Below are 15167 nucleotides of genomic sequence, written 5' to 3'. Positions count from 1 at the left end.
CATTCGATTAAAAATGTTCCCTCCCTTTCTCTTTCTGTCTCCACCTCTCTCTCTGTCATGTAAATGTCAAACATACGGATGCATTCCCGTTTCACAGTGCTGCTGGGTGATGTTATGTTTGCTGAGGCCATCCTGTTCTGTCCGTTGGCTGACGTTAGTAAACTGATTACGCAGCTATTGGTTTACGCTCTTTTTTCACTTTGAGTCAGCGAGCCTTTTATAACCCCACGTGACCACGCTGGTTCCCGTTTCTGAGTGAGCCACTGTCAAAGACACGCGTCTCCCCCATCTGTCACAAATGACTGTCCCTCTTTCATATCCAAATCACAGCACTCATTGCACACGGCAGGGTCTGCCTGCTAACGTTTTTATTCTATTTTATTTTACAGTCTCTCCCATAAGTCAAAGATTTGAAAACCCAGTTCTGCATCCATAACTTATTTCATAACAGTTTTCCCTGTTCATATCCTAGCCTGAAACATTATGAACTTAAAGGAAAAGACTATTCTAGATCAACTTAAATTCCTGGTGCAGAGAAAGTTTGACGTAATACTTGGGTGACAGAAATGTGTTGCGGTGAAAATATTTTCAGAATATGACTTTTTAATGTCCCTTGCGGTATAGGTCTCAGGACAGTGAGGGAATATATGGCACATCGATATTTTCTGGGCCTTTGAAGGTCATTGACACAAAAATGTAACATCAAAATGTTTGTTTTCTTGAACTGCTCTCATCTATCACATTAAAACATCAGAAAAATCACTTGTTTTTTGTGAGGTAAACATTTCAGTTTTCTATTATCAAAAGTAAAAGAAAATGGCCTTCACACTAAGTGTATAATAAATCTGGTAGATGGAGAAATTGGAATCTTATTACTTTGAAATACTAGAGATGGTAATAGATAATATAAAGCTACAGTTTGATATAAGATTTGAAAGTCTGTGATGAGTGATGTTGGCTGTGTAACATTGGGCCCCAATGTGAATGGGGTTGGTTGGCACACTGATTCTGGGGTTGGTTGGCACACTGATAATGTGATAAGACATAAATATAAAATAATAGTAAATATTTACACTACCATTCGCACCTTGTCTTTTTCAGCTTTTTCTGATTTCATATTTTATTTTCTCTGATCAATGTATACGTGGTCATACCATACGTGGTATGTTTTCTGGCAATTATTTCAAATAAATATAGAAAATTGTGCCAACCAACCCTGTGACCAGTGACAATTTCTTTTTTTAATTCTTTATTTATTCAATTTTTAGTATGTGAAATATAACTCATCACCGTAATGACAGGGTGACGCACATTCAATGTCTCCTCCATTCATCGGAGAGAAAGCATGACAGAAAGCTTCACAGGGAGCAGTTTAGTCATGGTGTTTTATGGTCCTGTTCTCTCCAGATCTTCACCCGCTACGGAAAGTGCTACACCTTCAACTCGGGGAAGGACGGCCGGCCGCTGCTGGTGACCATGAAGGGCGGCATGGGGAACGGCCTGGAGATCATGCTGGACATCCAGCAGGACGAGTACCTGCCCGTGTGGGGCGAGACCGGTGAGGAGGAGACTCCCTCATAGGCCAACCAAGCAGTCAATCAATCTATCAGCCAATCAGCCAACCAATCATACAGCAATCAATCAAGATATCAGCCAATCAGCCAACCAGTCATACTGCAATCAATCAATATATCAGCCAATCAGCCAACCAATCATAATGCAATCAATCAATATATCAGCCAATCAGCCAACCAATCATACAGCAATCAATCAATATATCAGTCAATCAGCCAGCCAATCATAACGCAATCAATCAATCAATCAATAAATAAATACATTAATAAATAAATAAATATGTTTCTTGTGCCCCCCAGGTGCATATTCTTGTTTCTAATTTGATTACATTTTTGTTAATTAATTATTCCATATCAGAATATTGGCAATCCAAAAAAAAAGAAAAACCCAAATTGACAAGAGGCTATACATAGGCCTACATGGAGGAAGCACTCATATTGGAGACTGGGTGAATGAGGGATTGCAAAGTATTCTGGCATTGAGCTATGTGCACCATTTGATTCAGCAGTTCAACATTGTATAAAATTATAATGGATCAGTTAGTAGTAGAGAGAGGTTCTTCCTGGAACTGAAAAAATAGAGCGCCAGCACCAAACAGGGCCTGAATAAATGAGATCATCTTCTGATTTAAAAGTCATTTAACTGATATCATGGGAGGCCCGTTTTCTGTAGAAGAGAGAAAGAGTTCCGTGTGATCGAGCGTGTCATATAAGTCAAACAAGCGGGTGAACACACGGAGAGTAATTCCAGAGAAGCACACGTGTTTTTAAAGTCTCGGTCCTGTTCTATTTCTGATTCTTATTACCCCGTAGTCACATGGAATGTTTGGACACAAATACTAATATATATGCTGGTATTATGCATGTAGCGCAGAGGTGAAGCTATCACACACACCTCCTCAGAATTCTGATGCTGCTCACACATATCAGGAATGAGAGTTATGAACTCGAGGATATGAAAAGCAATATGTAATGGTGAGATTATGTTATTTCTGTTTGCTTGGCGGCAGTCTGGCTGCTGTGTGACAGGGTATGGTCTCGGGCGAAACTGTAACTGTGTGAATTATTCTGCCGTGGTTCAGGCCGTTGTGTCGGGGAAATGCCCTCATGCCTTGTGGGTCTCCATGGTAATTACAGGAATGAAAGCATGTGTACGCCTGCAACAGTAGTGCGTCTCTGCCAGATGCACCGACACAACCACAACATCACCAGGCCTGTCACTGGGGGGAAAAAGATCATTTCAACCCCATCCGCTCTGCTCCCTTGTGATTGAGTGGTCAACGTCTCGAAACCTAATTTATAAATGTTATGCAGATTTGTTAGAAAGCGTTAGGTTGAGTAATCCTTTTTGGAGAGCTTTTTGAACACTTTGAAAAACACGCTCTCATATATGAATAAATAGCTTAATTTTCTTTACGTTGTGCATACAAATATGGTCCAGCTTTTCTGTGTCAGTGTGTGTGTCAGTGTGTGTGTGTCAGTGTGTGTGTTAGTGTGTGTGTCAGTGTGTGTGTCAGTGTGTGTGTTAGTATAAAAGAACACATTTGAGATTTCCGAATATTAATTTTCCAAAAGATTTAATTGTACAGAGACATTTTTCTATTTAATTTAAAAAGTAACATATTACTGAAAGCAATTAATCAAGGCTGTCTGAGATCAGAAGCAAGGAGCCAACCAAAGTCTGCAGAAGAAAAGTTCTCCAACATGCTTGGAACAGCCTCCCTGATAATTTTCTTAGCCAACGCTGTCCTGCAGTCCTATATCTCAGAGAAGTGAGGCAGTTTTAACGCCGAAGGGTGGCCACAAAAAATATTGATTTGATTCAGTTTTGAACTATTCTGCCAAATTACTCAAATGTAATGCAAAATGTATCGTACTTTTAATTAGGACCTTTCATTGAATAATTTTTGAAAGAGTCATATCTGTACAGAATGTTATACAGGTGCCTAAGACTTTTGCACAGTACTGTACATACAACTTGCTATTTTTCTAGTGGCTACCGTACTTGCTCAGAACAAGCAGAGGCAGGCAGAAGCAGAAGTGGGTTGTCTAGGTTTTGCATTGTACGTGTAAAATAGCAATTGGCCAGCCGGAGACACATCTGATGACCAAGTGTAAATGCAGTGTGGTGAAATCATGTCCAGATACTATGTAGCTGTTGTTGTTATCCCCAGATGAGACGTCGTTCGAGGCGGGCATCAAGGTGCAGATCCACAACCAGGACGAGCCCCCCTTCATCGACCAGCTCGGCTTCGGCGTGGCTCCGGGGTTCCAGACCTTCGTGTCCTGCCAGGAGCAGAGGGTGTGTGTGTGTGTGTGTGTGTGTGTGTGTGTGTGTGTGTGTGTGTGTGTGTGTATGTGTGTGTGTGCTTTAACACAACAGTCAATTAGCCTTATAATCCAAGAGGAGCTGAAACCACATATTCACCATCCATTCATGCACCACCGCCACATCTCTGAATTGTGCCTCAACACACACTCACACTCACACACACACCACACAAACACACACACTCACACACACACACACACACACTCACACTCACACACACACACCACACAAACACACACACTCACACACACCATACAAACACACTCACTCACTCACACACACACACACACACACACACACACACTCACACACCCACCACACTCACACACACCACACTCACACACACACATCACACAAACACACACACTCACCACACACACACACACTCACACACACACACCACACAAACACACACATTCACACACACACCACACAAACACACACATCACACACACACACAAACTCACGCACACACACACACACACACACACACACAATCACACACACATACAAACACACACACTCACACACACACACACACACTCACACTCACACACACACACCACACAAACACACACACTCACACACACCATACAAACACACTCACTCACTCACACACACACACTCACACACACACACACACACACACACACACACTCACTCACTCACTCACACACACACACTTACACACAAACACACTCACACACACACTCACACACCCACCACACTCACACACACCACACAAACACACACATTCACACACACACCACACAAACACACACATCACACACACACACAAACTCACGCACACACACACACACACACACACACACAATCACACACACATACAAACACACACACTCACACGCACACACTCACACTCACACACACACACCACACAAACACACACACTCACACACACCATACAAACACACTCACTCACTCACACACACACACTCACAAACACACACACTCACCACACACACACACACTCACACACACACACCACACAAACACACACATTCACACACACACCACACAAACACACACATCACACACACACACAAACTCACGCACACACACACACACACACACACACACACACAATCACACACACATACACACACACACCACACACACACACACACCCACACACCCACACACACACTACACAAACAACACAGGATGCACACACACACCACACACACACGTGGGATGCAAACACACCACACACACATGAGACACACGCACCACACACACACACACCACACACACACACGTGGGATACAAACGCACCACACACACACCACACACAAACAAGACGCACACACACACACCACACACACACATGGGATGCAAATACACCACACACACACACACACACACCACACACACACGTGAGAAGCAAACATACCACACACACACAAGACGCACACCCACCATGAGACACACGTGCACCAGTAAAATAGTCAAAGGGACTAGCCTTGAAACTGAAACAATGAGCCTTACCCACATGCTGTAATGCTCACTACTTTAATGTGATTGACTCATCAGCCCCCAGGCCTACAAACCTGTCCCTCTGGCAGCAAAACCAGGCATTCACACTGGTGAATGAAGCCACTGACCGTGGAGAAAGCTTGTTGCTCTCTGCCTCTCTCTGTCTTGCTCTGTCTGCCTCTCAATGTCTTTCTCTCTCTCTCTCTCTCTCTCTCTCTCTCTCTCTTGCTCTCTCTCTCTCTGTCTCTCTCTCTTACTCTCTCTCTCTCTCTCTCTCTCTCTCTCTCTCTGCCTCTCAATGTCTTTCTCTGTCTGCCTCTCAATGTCTTTCTCTCCCTGTGTCTCTGTCTCTTTCTCTCTCATCCCTGAAATCCATACAAAAACCCTGAGGTGGCCTTTTTTCAGAGAAAAGACGATAATAAAGAGGATTCTTCAGAAGCTAAACTGCAGTTAAATGGATCCCTCCCTCTCACTCTGTCCTTTTCTCCCTCCCCCATCGCTCCACCTCTTTGGGAAAAGAAACAGTGCACTGGCGTGGTGTGATTAAGGAGCTGGGGCACAAGGCAGCACGTTTTCTTTTGGTGTTTTCTTTTGGTGTTTCAGGCTGTTTGGAACAAGAGCAAACACACCCGCACTCGTAATTACTGGATTAGCACATGAAAGCACAAGCCAGCAGACACACATGCAAACACAAGCATGCGTTCATGATTACACACACACACTTACACACACAAACACATTCACACACTCACACATGCGCATGCAGACACACACACTGACACGCACACACACACACACAACACACACACACACACGCCCACACTCACACACACACATATACACTCACTGAGCAAGTTATTAGGTATATCTGTACACCAGCTTGTTAATGCAGATACGTAATCAGCCGATCTTGTGTCAGCGACTAAACGCATATGTGACGGGGAGAGATTGAGTCCAAAGTGAGATTTGAACCTCGGCCTCAAACTTGTCCAAAGATTTTTGTTAAACAAAAGTTAGCTAAAGACATAATCGCCTCTAGCAAAGAGCATCAATGTTCTTTTTGAATTTGAGGGTTATGTCATCAGGGAGCTGAATGTTCAGCAGTTTTTTAAACCAAATGTCAGAATGGGGGAGAAATGTGCTTTAAGGGACCTTGACTGTGGAATGATTGTTGGTGCCTTACAGGTTGGTTTGAGTATCTCAGAAACTGCTGATCTCCTGGGATTTTAACAAAGTTTGCAGAGAATGGTGTGAAAAACAAAAAAACATCCAGTGATAGCAGTTCTGTGGACAAAAACGCATTGATAATGAGAGAGGTCAGAGGAGAAGGGCCAGACTGGTCAAAGCTGACAGGAAGGTGCCAGTAATGCAAATAACATTACAACATACATTACAACAGTGGTATGCAGAAAAGCATCTCTGAACACACAACACGTCAAACCTCTAAGTGGATAGGCTACACCAGCAGAAGACCAATGAGTCTAAAAACTAAGTGTAATAAATAGCTAATAAAGTGTTCACTGAGTGTACATACATATGCTCACACACATGCATGCACACACACACACACACACATACACACACGTTCACACACACGCTCACACATGCACACACACTCACACGCTCACACACTCACACACACAAGCTAACACACACAGACAGACACACACACATGCTCACCCACAGACACACACCCTCACACACATACAGACACGCTTACACACACACACACAGGCTCTAAGCCGCTACCCGTGTTTGAAAGGACCGTGAGTGGTGTGTGGGTGGCTGGGAGGCTGAATGGTGTTCTGAAAGGGGCTGAATGTGGAGACCCAGTAGACAAAGTGAAGTCATTATCAGCCTGGTCGGAGTGGCAGTCAGGGGAGCCATGTTATGATGAGCAGGAGGAGCTCAGCAAAGCAGCCAGCTTCCATCAGCCCGCTGTGGCTCCCTGTGTCCATTCACTGACAGTAGCCATTATGAGGACTATTATCCTGTAGTAATTAGGTTTAAGTGTAAAGAGGATTTATGTTTGTGTCTGTGTACATGTGTATGTACATGTGAGGTTCAACAGAAACTTGGATTAGGAATGGTCGTATAACCTTGAAAACACATCAGGACTTTTTGTAAAAAAAAAACATGCTTAAATGAGTGTGTATGTGTGTATTTGTGTGTGCATGTGTGTGTGTGTGTGTGTTTATATGTATGTATCTTTTTGTGTGTTTGTGTGTGTGCGTGTTTGTATGTATGTGTATATATGTATATATATGCTTGTATGTGTGTATATGTATGTATGAATGTATTTATGTGTGTTTGTATGTATGTATGTATGCGTGTGTTTATGTGTGTGTGTATGTATGTGTATGTATGTGTGTATGTATATCTGTATGTATGTGTGTGTATGTATGTACGTATCTATGTATGTATGTGTTTGTATATGTATTTATGTATGTCTGTATGTATGTATGTGTGTATATATGTGTATATGTATGTATGTCTGTGTATGTATGTATGTGTGTATATGTATGTATGTATGTATGTGTGTGTGTGTGTATGTATGTGTGTGTGTGTGTGTGTATGTGTGTGTATGTATGTGTGTCTGTGTGTATGTATGTATGTATGTATGTGTGTGTGTGTTTGTGTCCTCCATACAGCTGACATACCTGCCACCACCCTGGGGTGACTGTAAGGACACGCCAATGGACTCTGACTTCTTCAGCACCTACAGCATCACAGCCTGTCGCATTGACTGCGAGACGCGCTACCTGGTGGAGAACTGCAACTGCCGCATGGTGCACATGCCCGGTAGGATCCCACAGCGCTAATGCTAACTGACATATCACTGCATTAAACTAATGAGCGCTAACACAGCACTAATGCTAACTGACATATCACTGCATTAAACCAGCAAGGGCTAACACAGCGCTAATGCTAACTGACATATCACTGCATTAAACCAATGAGGGCTAACACAGTGCTAATGCTAACTGACATATCACTGCATTAAATCAATGAGGGCTATACAGCGCTAATGCTAACTGACATATCACTGCATTAAACCAACGAGGGCTAACACAGCGCTAATGCTAACTGACATATCACTGCATTAAACCAATGAGGGCTAACATAGCGCTAATGCTAACTGACACATCCCCATGGTTGATGTGATCAGCTCCTCAGCCGCGTCTGCATGTATTTATGTATTGCACTGCTGCTGCACGATTGGCTGATTAGATAATCATGTGTACAGGTGTTCCTAATAAAGTACTCAGTGGGTGTATAGTACTGTGCAAAAGTTTTAGGCAGGTGTGAAAAAATGCTGTAAAATAAGAATTCTTTCAAGAATAGAAATGTTAAAAGTTTATTTTTATCAATTATCAAAATGCATGAACAGAGGAAGTGATTTAGCAGAAGAAAAATCTAAATCAAATCAATATTTGGTGTGCCCACCCTTTGCCATCAAAACAGCATCAATTCTTCTTGGTATACTTGCATACAGTTTTTGAAGGAACTAGGCAGGTAGGTTGTTCCAAACATCTTGGAGAACTAGCCACAGTTATTCTGTGGATTTAGGCAGCCTCAAATGCTTCTGTCTCTTCATGTGTTCCCAAACAGACTCGATGATGTTGAGATCAGGGCTCTGTGGGGGCCATACCATCACTTCCAGGACTCCTTGTTCTTCTTTACGCTGAAGATAGTTCTTAATGATATTGGCTGTATGTCTGGGGTCATTGTCTTGCTGCAGAATACATTTGGGAGATTCCTCCCTGATGGTATTGCATGATGGATAAGTATCTGCCTGTACTTCTCAGCATTGAGGAGACAATTAATTCTGACCAAATCCCCAACTCCATTTGCAGACATGCAGACCCAAACTTGCAAGGAACCTCCACCATGCTTCACTGTTACCTGCAGACACTCATTCTTGTACCGCTCTCCAGCCCTTCGGCGAACAAACCAAATATTTCAAATTTGGACTCATCAGTCCAGAGAACCTGCTGCCATTTTTCTACACCCCAGTTCCTGTGTTTTCGTGCATAGTTGAGTCACTTGGCCTTGTTTCCACGTCGGAGATATGGCTTTTTGGCCGCAATTCTTCCATGTAGACCACTCCTGACCAGACTTCTCCACACAGTAGATGGGTGTACCTGGGTCCCGCTGGTACACCCATCCCAGGAATGGTACAATGGAGCTGATGGCACCGCTGGACATCTTCCGATTGCGAGGGGAAGTAAGAATGATATGTCTTTCATCTGCTGCACTACGTTTCCTATGGTCCTCAACGTTTATGCTTCAGCAACAGAGCTTGGACATCACATCTGGAAACCCCTGTCTGCCTTGAAATTTCTGCCTGGGAGAGACCTTGCTGATACAGTATACTTTGTGTCTTCTTACTGTGCTCAGTCTTGCCATGGTGTCTGACATTAAACTGTCTTCAGCAACCTCACCTTGGAAACAGAGTTTGGCTGTTCCTCACCCAGTTTTAACCCTCCTACACAGCTGTTTCTGTTTCAGTTGATGATTGTGTTTCAACCTACATATTAAATTGATGATCATTAGCTCCTGTTTGGTATGATTGGTCAATCACACACCTGATTATATGCCTACAAAACCCCTGACTTTGTGCGAGTGTACCAAGAACAATTGATGCCGGTTTAAAGGCAAAGTGTGGTCACACCAAATAATTGATAAAAAAAATAAACTATTAACATTTCTATTTTTGAAAGCATTCTTACTTTACAGCATGTTTTCACACCTGCCTAAAGCCTAGTACTGTATATCTGAAAGCAGAATGAATGTGGGAAGCCTGTGAGTGACGTCATCATATGCTACATGAAGAGCTTTCAGTGCCGGTAATTCAGCGGTGTATTGTAATCTGTTCTTCTGCTATTACAGTCGACAGCTTCTTCCTGTCTCGGTCAGATAGCTCAGTATAATGAAATCTGGGATCTGATAGCTGATCTGTGTGTGAAGCGTAGGGCAGGTTGGATACATTTGTCAGATTTAAGATTTGCCCTTATCGGCTGTGATTGCGGATGCTGACCCGTGTCTGTTCTCCCTGCAGGAGACGCTCCGTACTGCACCCCCGAGCAGTACAAAGAGTGTGCCGATCCCGCCCTGGGTAAGACATCACGCCTTAAAAATGCCGCATTTCATGGTTCCTGTCTGTGTTTTGTTTTTGATTCATAACCTCCTGTCAGAGTTACTGCCTCGCAAAAGAGCAGGAAGCGTTTGTCGGTTTGGAATTTGAAGACGGATCTCATGGCTTTATTATGATCTGCCTTTTCCGAAGGCTTTCAGTCTCTGAGAGGCACAGCAGAGGCACGTTCCAGGGTCCCTGTTGTCTGTGGAGGTACCGGCGCTCCAAATGTCTGCCTGGGAGTGCACTCTCCTGACCACCTTAGATGAAGAATAATGATGGTACCCACCCCCCATAAGGCTGTGGAACTATCCTGGGGGCTATTTCAGCAGGATTACTGATAACAGCACTGAGTAAAACCCAGAACAGCTCTTTTTTACTTCAGTCCATGTTCCAGATTTGCGTGAATTCTGGGTTTTATTGCAGTTATCCAACTAACTTGTTTATCCTGCTTTGTGATAAAGGGCCCTGCTCTTTGTGTAATCATCTATACATCGTTTGCCTTTCTGCGCTGCGGCAAAGGATGATGATGGAATCCCACAGGGGAAAGTCACATCCATCCTGGTGAGAAATCCATCCGGAGAAGGGAGCAGGATGGGATTCCCTCTTCTTTCCTAAAAAAGGCTCTGTGTAATAGTTTGGGAACCCTGTCAGTTAGTACCTCCTTGGGCAGCTATAAGTTGTAAACTTGTAAAGGCTTCCTGTGGCCAGCTAAGAGTCATTCAATTTACACTTTTGGAATTCTTCCCCATTCTTCCTGGCAGAACACCTCTAGCTCAGAAACATTCTTCGGCCTCTTCAAGTCAGGGATCTGTCCTGGCCATTCCAAGAAGCAATACAATTTGCAGAAAGGTCTCATGTTTAACTCCATTTAGAGTTCATGTTTGCTTTCACATACGGATTCATTGTAACAGATTTAAACCAGGGGCGCCCAAATTTCTGCAGCCCACTGCAACCTAAAATAAGATTAAACAGTTTAAGTGGTGTGGGCCTTCCCTTATTTTCATCCTTTAGGGAATTAATGTTGAAAATGTATCAAAATTGTTAGGAAATTATTTTAAAATTTCAGAACACCGTATATTTGTACTTATCAGATTTCTTTCTCTTTTTTTTACAAAAAATCTACTGATATGAAATATATTCATCATTATATTCAATTACATTATATTCATTACATTATATTTTAGAATGTTTGATATTTACAGTATATTGCAGTAACTCCATGCAGTATATTCCATTCCTGTACAGCAAACTATACCACAACATACAGAACTCCACAATTCCAAAATTGGTGTTAATATTTTATATTTTATTTAAGTGTATCTATAGCGAATATCATATGAAAAACATTTGAATGTTTTGCCTGCATTCTTTCAGCAGATAAAATGTTTCATTTTTCTCACATTCATCTTCAGCATTCTCCCTTTCTCTGTATCTCTCTATCTCTGATCTGCTGGTTCACAGTAAAGAAAAACAGCCATCGACTGTAAAGGTCTGGGAATCCCCCTGGCCCAATCAGCCATCTGTGACTGCACTAACATCTCTCTCTCTCTCTCTCTCTCTCTCTCTCTCTCTCTCTCCATCCCCCCTCTCTCTTCCAGACTTCCTGGTAGAGAAGGATAATGATTACTGCGTGTGTGAGACTCCGTGTAACATGACGCGTTACGGTAAAGAGCTGTCTTTCGTCCGGATCCCCAGCAAGGCCTCAGCCAAGTACCTGGCCAAGAAGTTCAACAAGTCTGAGCAGTACATCTCGTAAGTCTGAGCAGTACATCTCGTAAGTCACACTGCTGGCCCAAGCAGGCCTTCTGCAGGGAATGTGTCAAAAACAACATCATCTGCCAGGGACTCCATTTCAATTCAGTGTGGAATCAGCAGGCCAGCCTGTAAGCCTGCCCTTGACACTGTGTTTGAGGGTGGAGGTGAGACTGAAATACTGCTGCATACCTGTGTGTGTGTGTGTGTGTGTGTGTGTGTGTGTGTGTGAGTGTGTGCAGCAGTGTTTGTTTCTGTGCATCTGCGTGTGTGTGCGAGTGTGTGTGTCTGTTTATGTGTCTGCGTGTCTATGTGTCTGTCTGTGTGTGTGTGTGTTGGCAGCAGTGTTTGCTTGTGTGCATCTGCATTTGTGTGTGTGTGAGTGTGTGTGTCTGTTTATGTGTCTGTGTGTGTGTTTTTAAGAAGTGCCTATTCCCTGCTGATTCTGTTTGCTGGCTATCGACCCTCGCTTGTATACCCTGCCACCAAGTGATAATAAATACTCTGAACTTTATTCTGTGGTCTTGCTACTGGGTCCTGTTGTTCTGGATTGACATACACTTATTTCTAGCTATTGACAACTAATTTAAACAAGATCAATGACTGTTCCTGTGCAACAAGCATGATGGAGGCCTCCAGGCTTTGTTTTTAAACAAAAAGTAATAGAAATTAATACATTCATTTGAGTCAGAAATATGAGAATGGTAACTGTCCGGGATAGCGTGAGCTACATTTAGCAGCTGTCCGGAATACAGTGTGTACTCACGGTAATACATGGAGCTATTAACCAAGCTTGTGTGTGCATGAACGGAAATGGTACAATCAGTTTTCTGTTCTGAGTGACCGGAACACTGTGAGTCTGCATTACAGTGATCTCAGAAGTCCCTGCAATGGATTGGTGACCTGGCCAGGTATAAGTGCGTTAGAAAATGGATGGATGGATGGATGGATGGATGGAACGATGATGGGTGGATGGATAGATGCCTTCAGAAAGTATAAATTCACCTTCAACTGTTTTCATTTTTGTCCTGTCACACTGCACTGCATTGAATTTTTTCCCCTTCATCAAGACAGGGAATTCTGCGCATTTATATTTGTCAAAAATGAGACTTCACATGGAAAAATAAAATCCCCAAACACAAGCAATTACAGCTCCTAGTCTTCACAGAGTTTAGCCTGCGGCTAGACAATTACCACTGAGGATTCTGTGGCTCGCAGGTTTATTTATAACATGTGCTAAGAAATGTAATTAATTCAATTAAAGTTAAAACATCTGTGGATTTCCAAAATATTGATATATAATATAAAGCTACCACCTGCTCCTCGGTAAAACTGCTGCCAGGCTAGGGTCATAAATCATGAACATAAAAACCTGCTAGTTAGCAGCTAGCTGTCATCATACTGTAAATGCCTGCCTGTGGAACCTAGACTGAGGCACACAGCACATGACAGAATCTGAGCTGTAAAGTTACCCCTTGTGGCCCTGCAATATTAACAGTAAGGTAACTGTGTAATCAGCTGCTTTCACTGAACAATTAAGTGCTGAGTAACAACAAAAGCCAGCACACCCTGCGGCTCTCCAGGACCAGACCAGGGTTGCCGACCCCAGATCCAGTCAATCTTCTCGAGAGGCCAAGTCTCTGAAATGCTGTGGCTCTCTGTGCTGTGATCCCGGTGCTGGGATCCCTGTGCTGGGATCTCTGTGCTGGGATCTCTGTGCTGTGATCCCTGTGCTGGGATCTCTGTGCTGGGATCTCTGTGCTGTGATCCCGGTGCTGGGATCTCTGTGCTGGGATCTCTGTGCTGGGATCTCTGTGCTGTGATCCCTGTGCTGAGATCTCTGTGCTGTGATCCCGGTGCTGGGATCTCTGTGCTGGGATCTCTGTGCTGTGATCCCGGTGCTGGGATCTCTGTGCTGGGATCTCTGTGCTGTGATCCCTGTGCTGGGATCTCTGTGCTGGGATCTCTGTGCTGTGATCCCTGTGCTGGGATCTCTGTGCTGGGATCTCTGTGCTGTGATCCCGGTGCTGGGATCTCTGTGCTGGGATCTCTGTGCTGTGATCCCGGTGCTGGGATCTCTGTGCTGGGATCTCTGTGCTGTGATCCCGGTGCTGGGATCTCTGTGCTGTGATCTCTGTGCTGTGATCCCGGTGCTGGGATCTCTGTGCTGTGATCCCGGTGCTGGGATCTCTGTGCTGTGATCCCTGTGCTGTGATCTCTGTGCTGGGATCTCTGTGCTGTGATCCCTGTACTGTGGATCTCTATGCTGGGATCCCTGTGCTGAATCTTCCTGAAATCACTGATGAAAACGTAGAAATTGACAGAGCAGCTGTAAGTATGAAATCCTCTGTGCACACCAACAGCAGATCAACCCCCCAAATGTCCAGAAGTAGTTTCCTAGTTTTGCTTCTAAAAATAGATGTGATACTTGTCTCCAAATAATTGTTAAGTACAGTCAGTTGCTGCCTGCACCTTCAAGAAACATCTTCAAGTCTTCCATGTAAAAAAACAAAATCGTACCACGCTGGTTTCTGCTCAAAGCTGGAATTGCTTCTAAATATGCACATTTCAACCTTCAGGATTCAACAATCTTTATCTGTGTAACTTTTAGATTTTCAATCAATGATTTCAGTTAGATCCCAGCTTCAAAGGAAAAGGTCTTGTTGTTTGAACATGTGGAATGTTGGGTGCGGGGTTGGGGGGGCTTCCCAAGGGGATGGTGTGTGCTGTTCTTCCCAAGGGGATGGTGTGTGCTGTTCTTCTCAAGGGGATGGTGTGTGCTGTTCTTCCCAGGGGGATGGTGTGTGCTGTTCTTCCCAAGGGGATGGTGGGTGCTGTTCTTCCCAAGGGGATGGTGTGTGCTGTTCTTCTC

General features: G+C 43.7%; 1 protein-coding gene across 3 annotated transcripts in view; it reads left to right on the top strand.

The window, feature by feature from the left end:
• Positions 1-15167, top strand: part of LOC133110354 (acid-sensing ion channel 1) — a 288095-nt gene that overhangs the window by 249867 nt on the left and 23061 nt on the right. For all 3 annotated transcript variants that reach the window (XM_061220385.1, XM_061220383.1, XM_061220384.1), the window contains 5 exons: positions 1408-1558; positions 3749-3876; positions 8055-8205; positions 10466-10522; positions 12142-12295. In XM_061220385.1, coding sequence (XP_061076369.1) covers positions 1408-1558; positions 3749-3876; positions 8055-8205; positions 10466-10522; positions 12142-12295 — 641 coding nt within the window. The remainder of the gene's footprint in view (positions 1-1407; positions 1559-3748; positions 3877-8054; positions 8206-10465; positions 10523-12141; positions 12296-15167) is intronic.

Source organism: Conger conger, chromosome 14, assembly GCF_963514075.1.
Source record: "Conger conger chromosome 14, fConCon1.1, whole genome shotgun sequence".
Lineage (NCBI taxonomy): Eukaryota > Metazoa > Chordata > Actinopteri > Anguilliformes > Congridae > Conger > Conger conger.
This window is presented reverse-complemented; position numbering and strand designations above follow the sequence as displayed.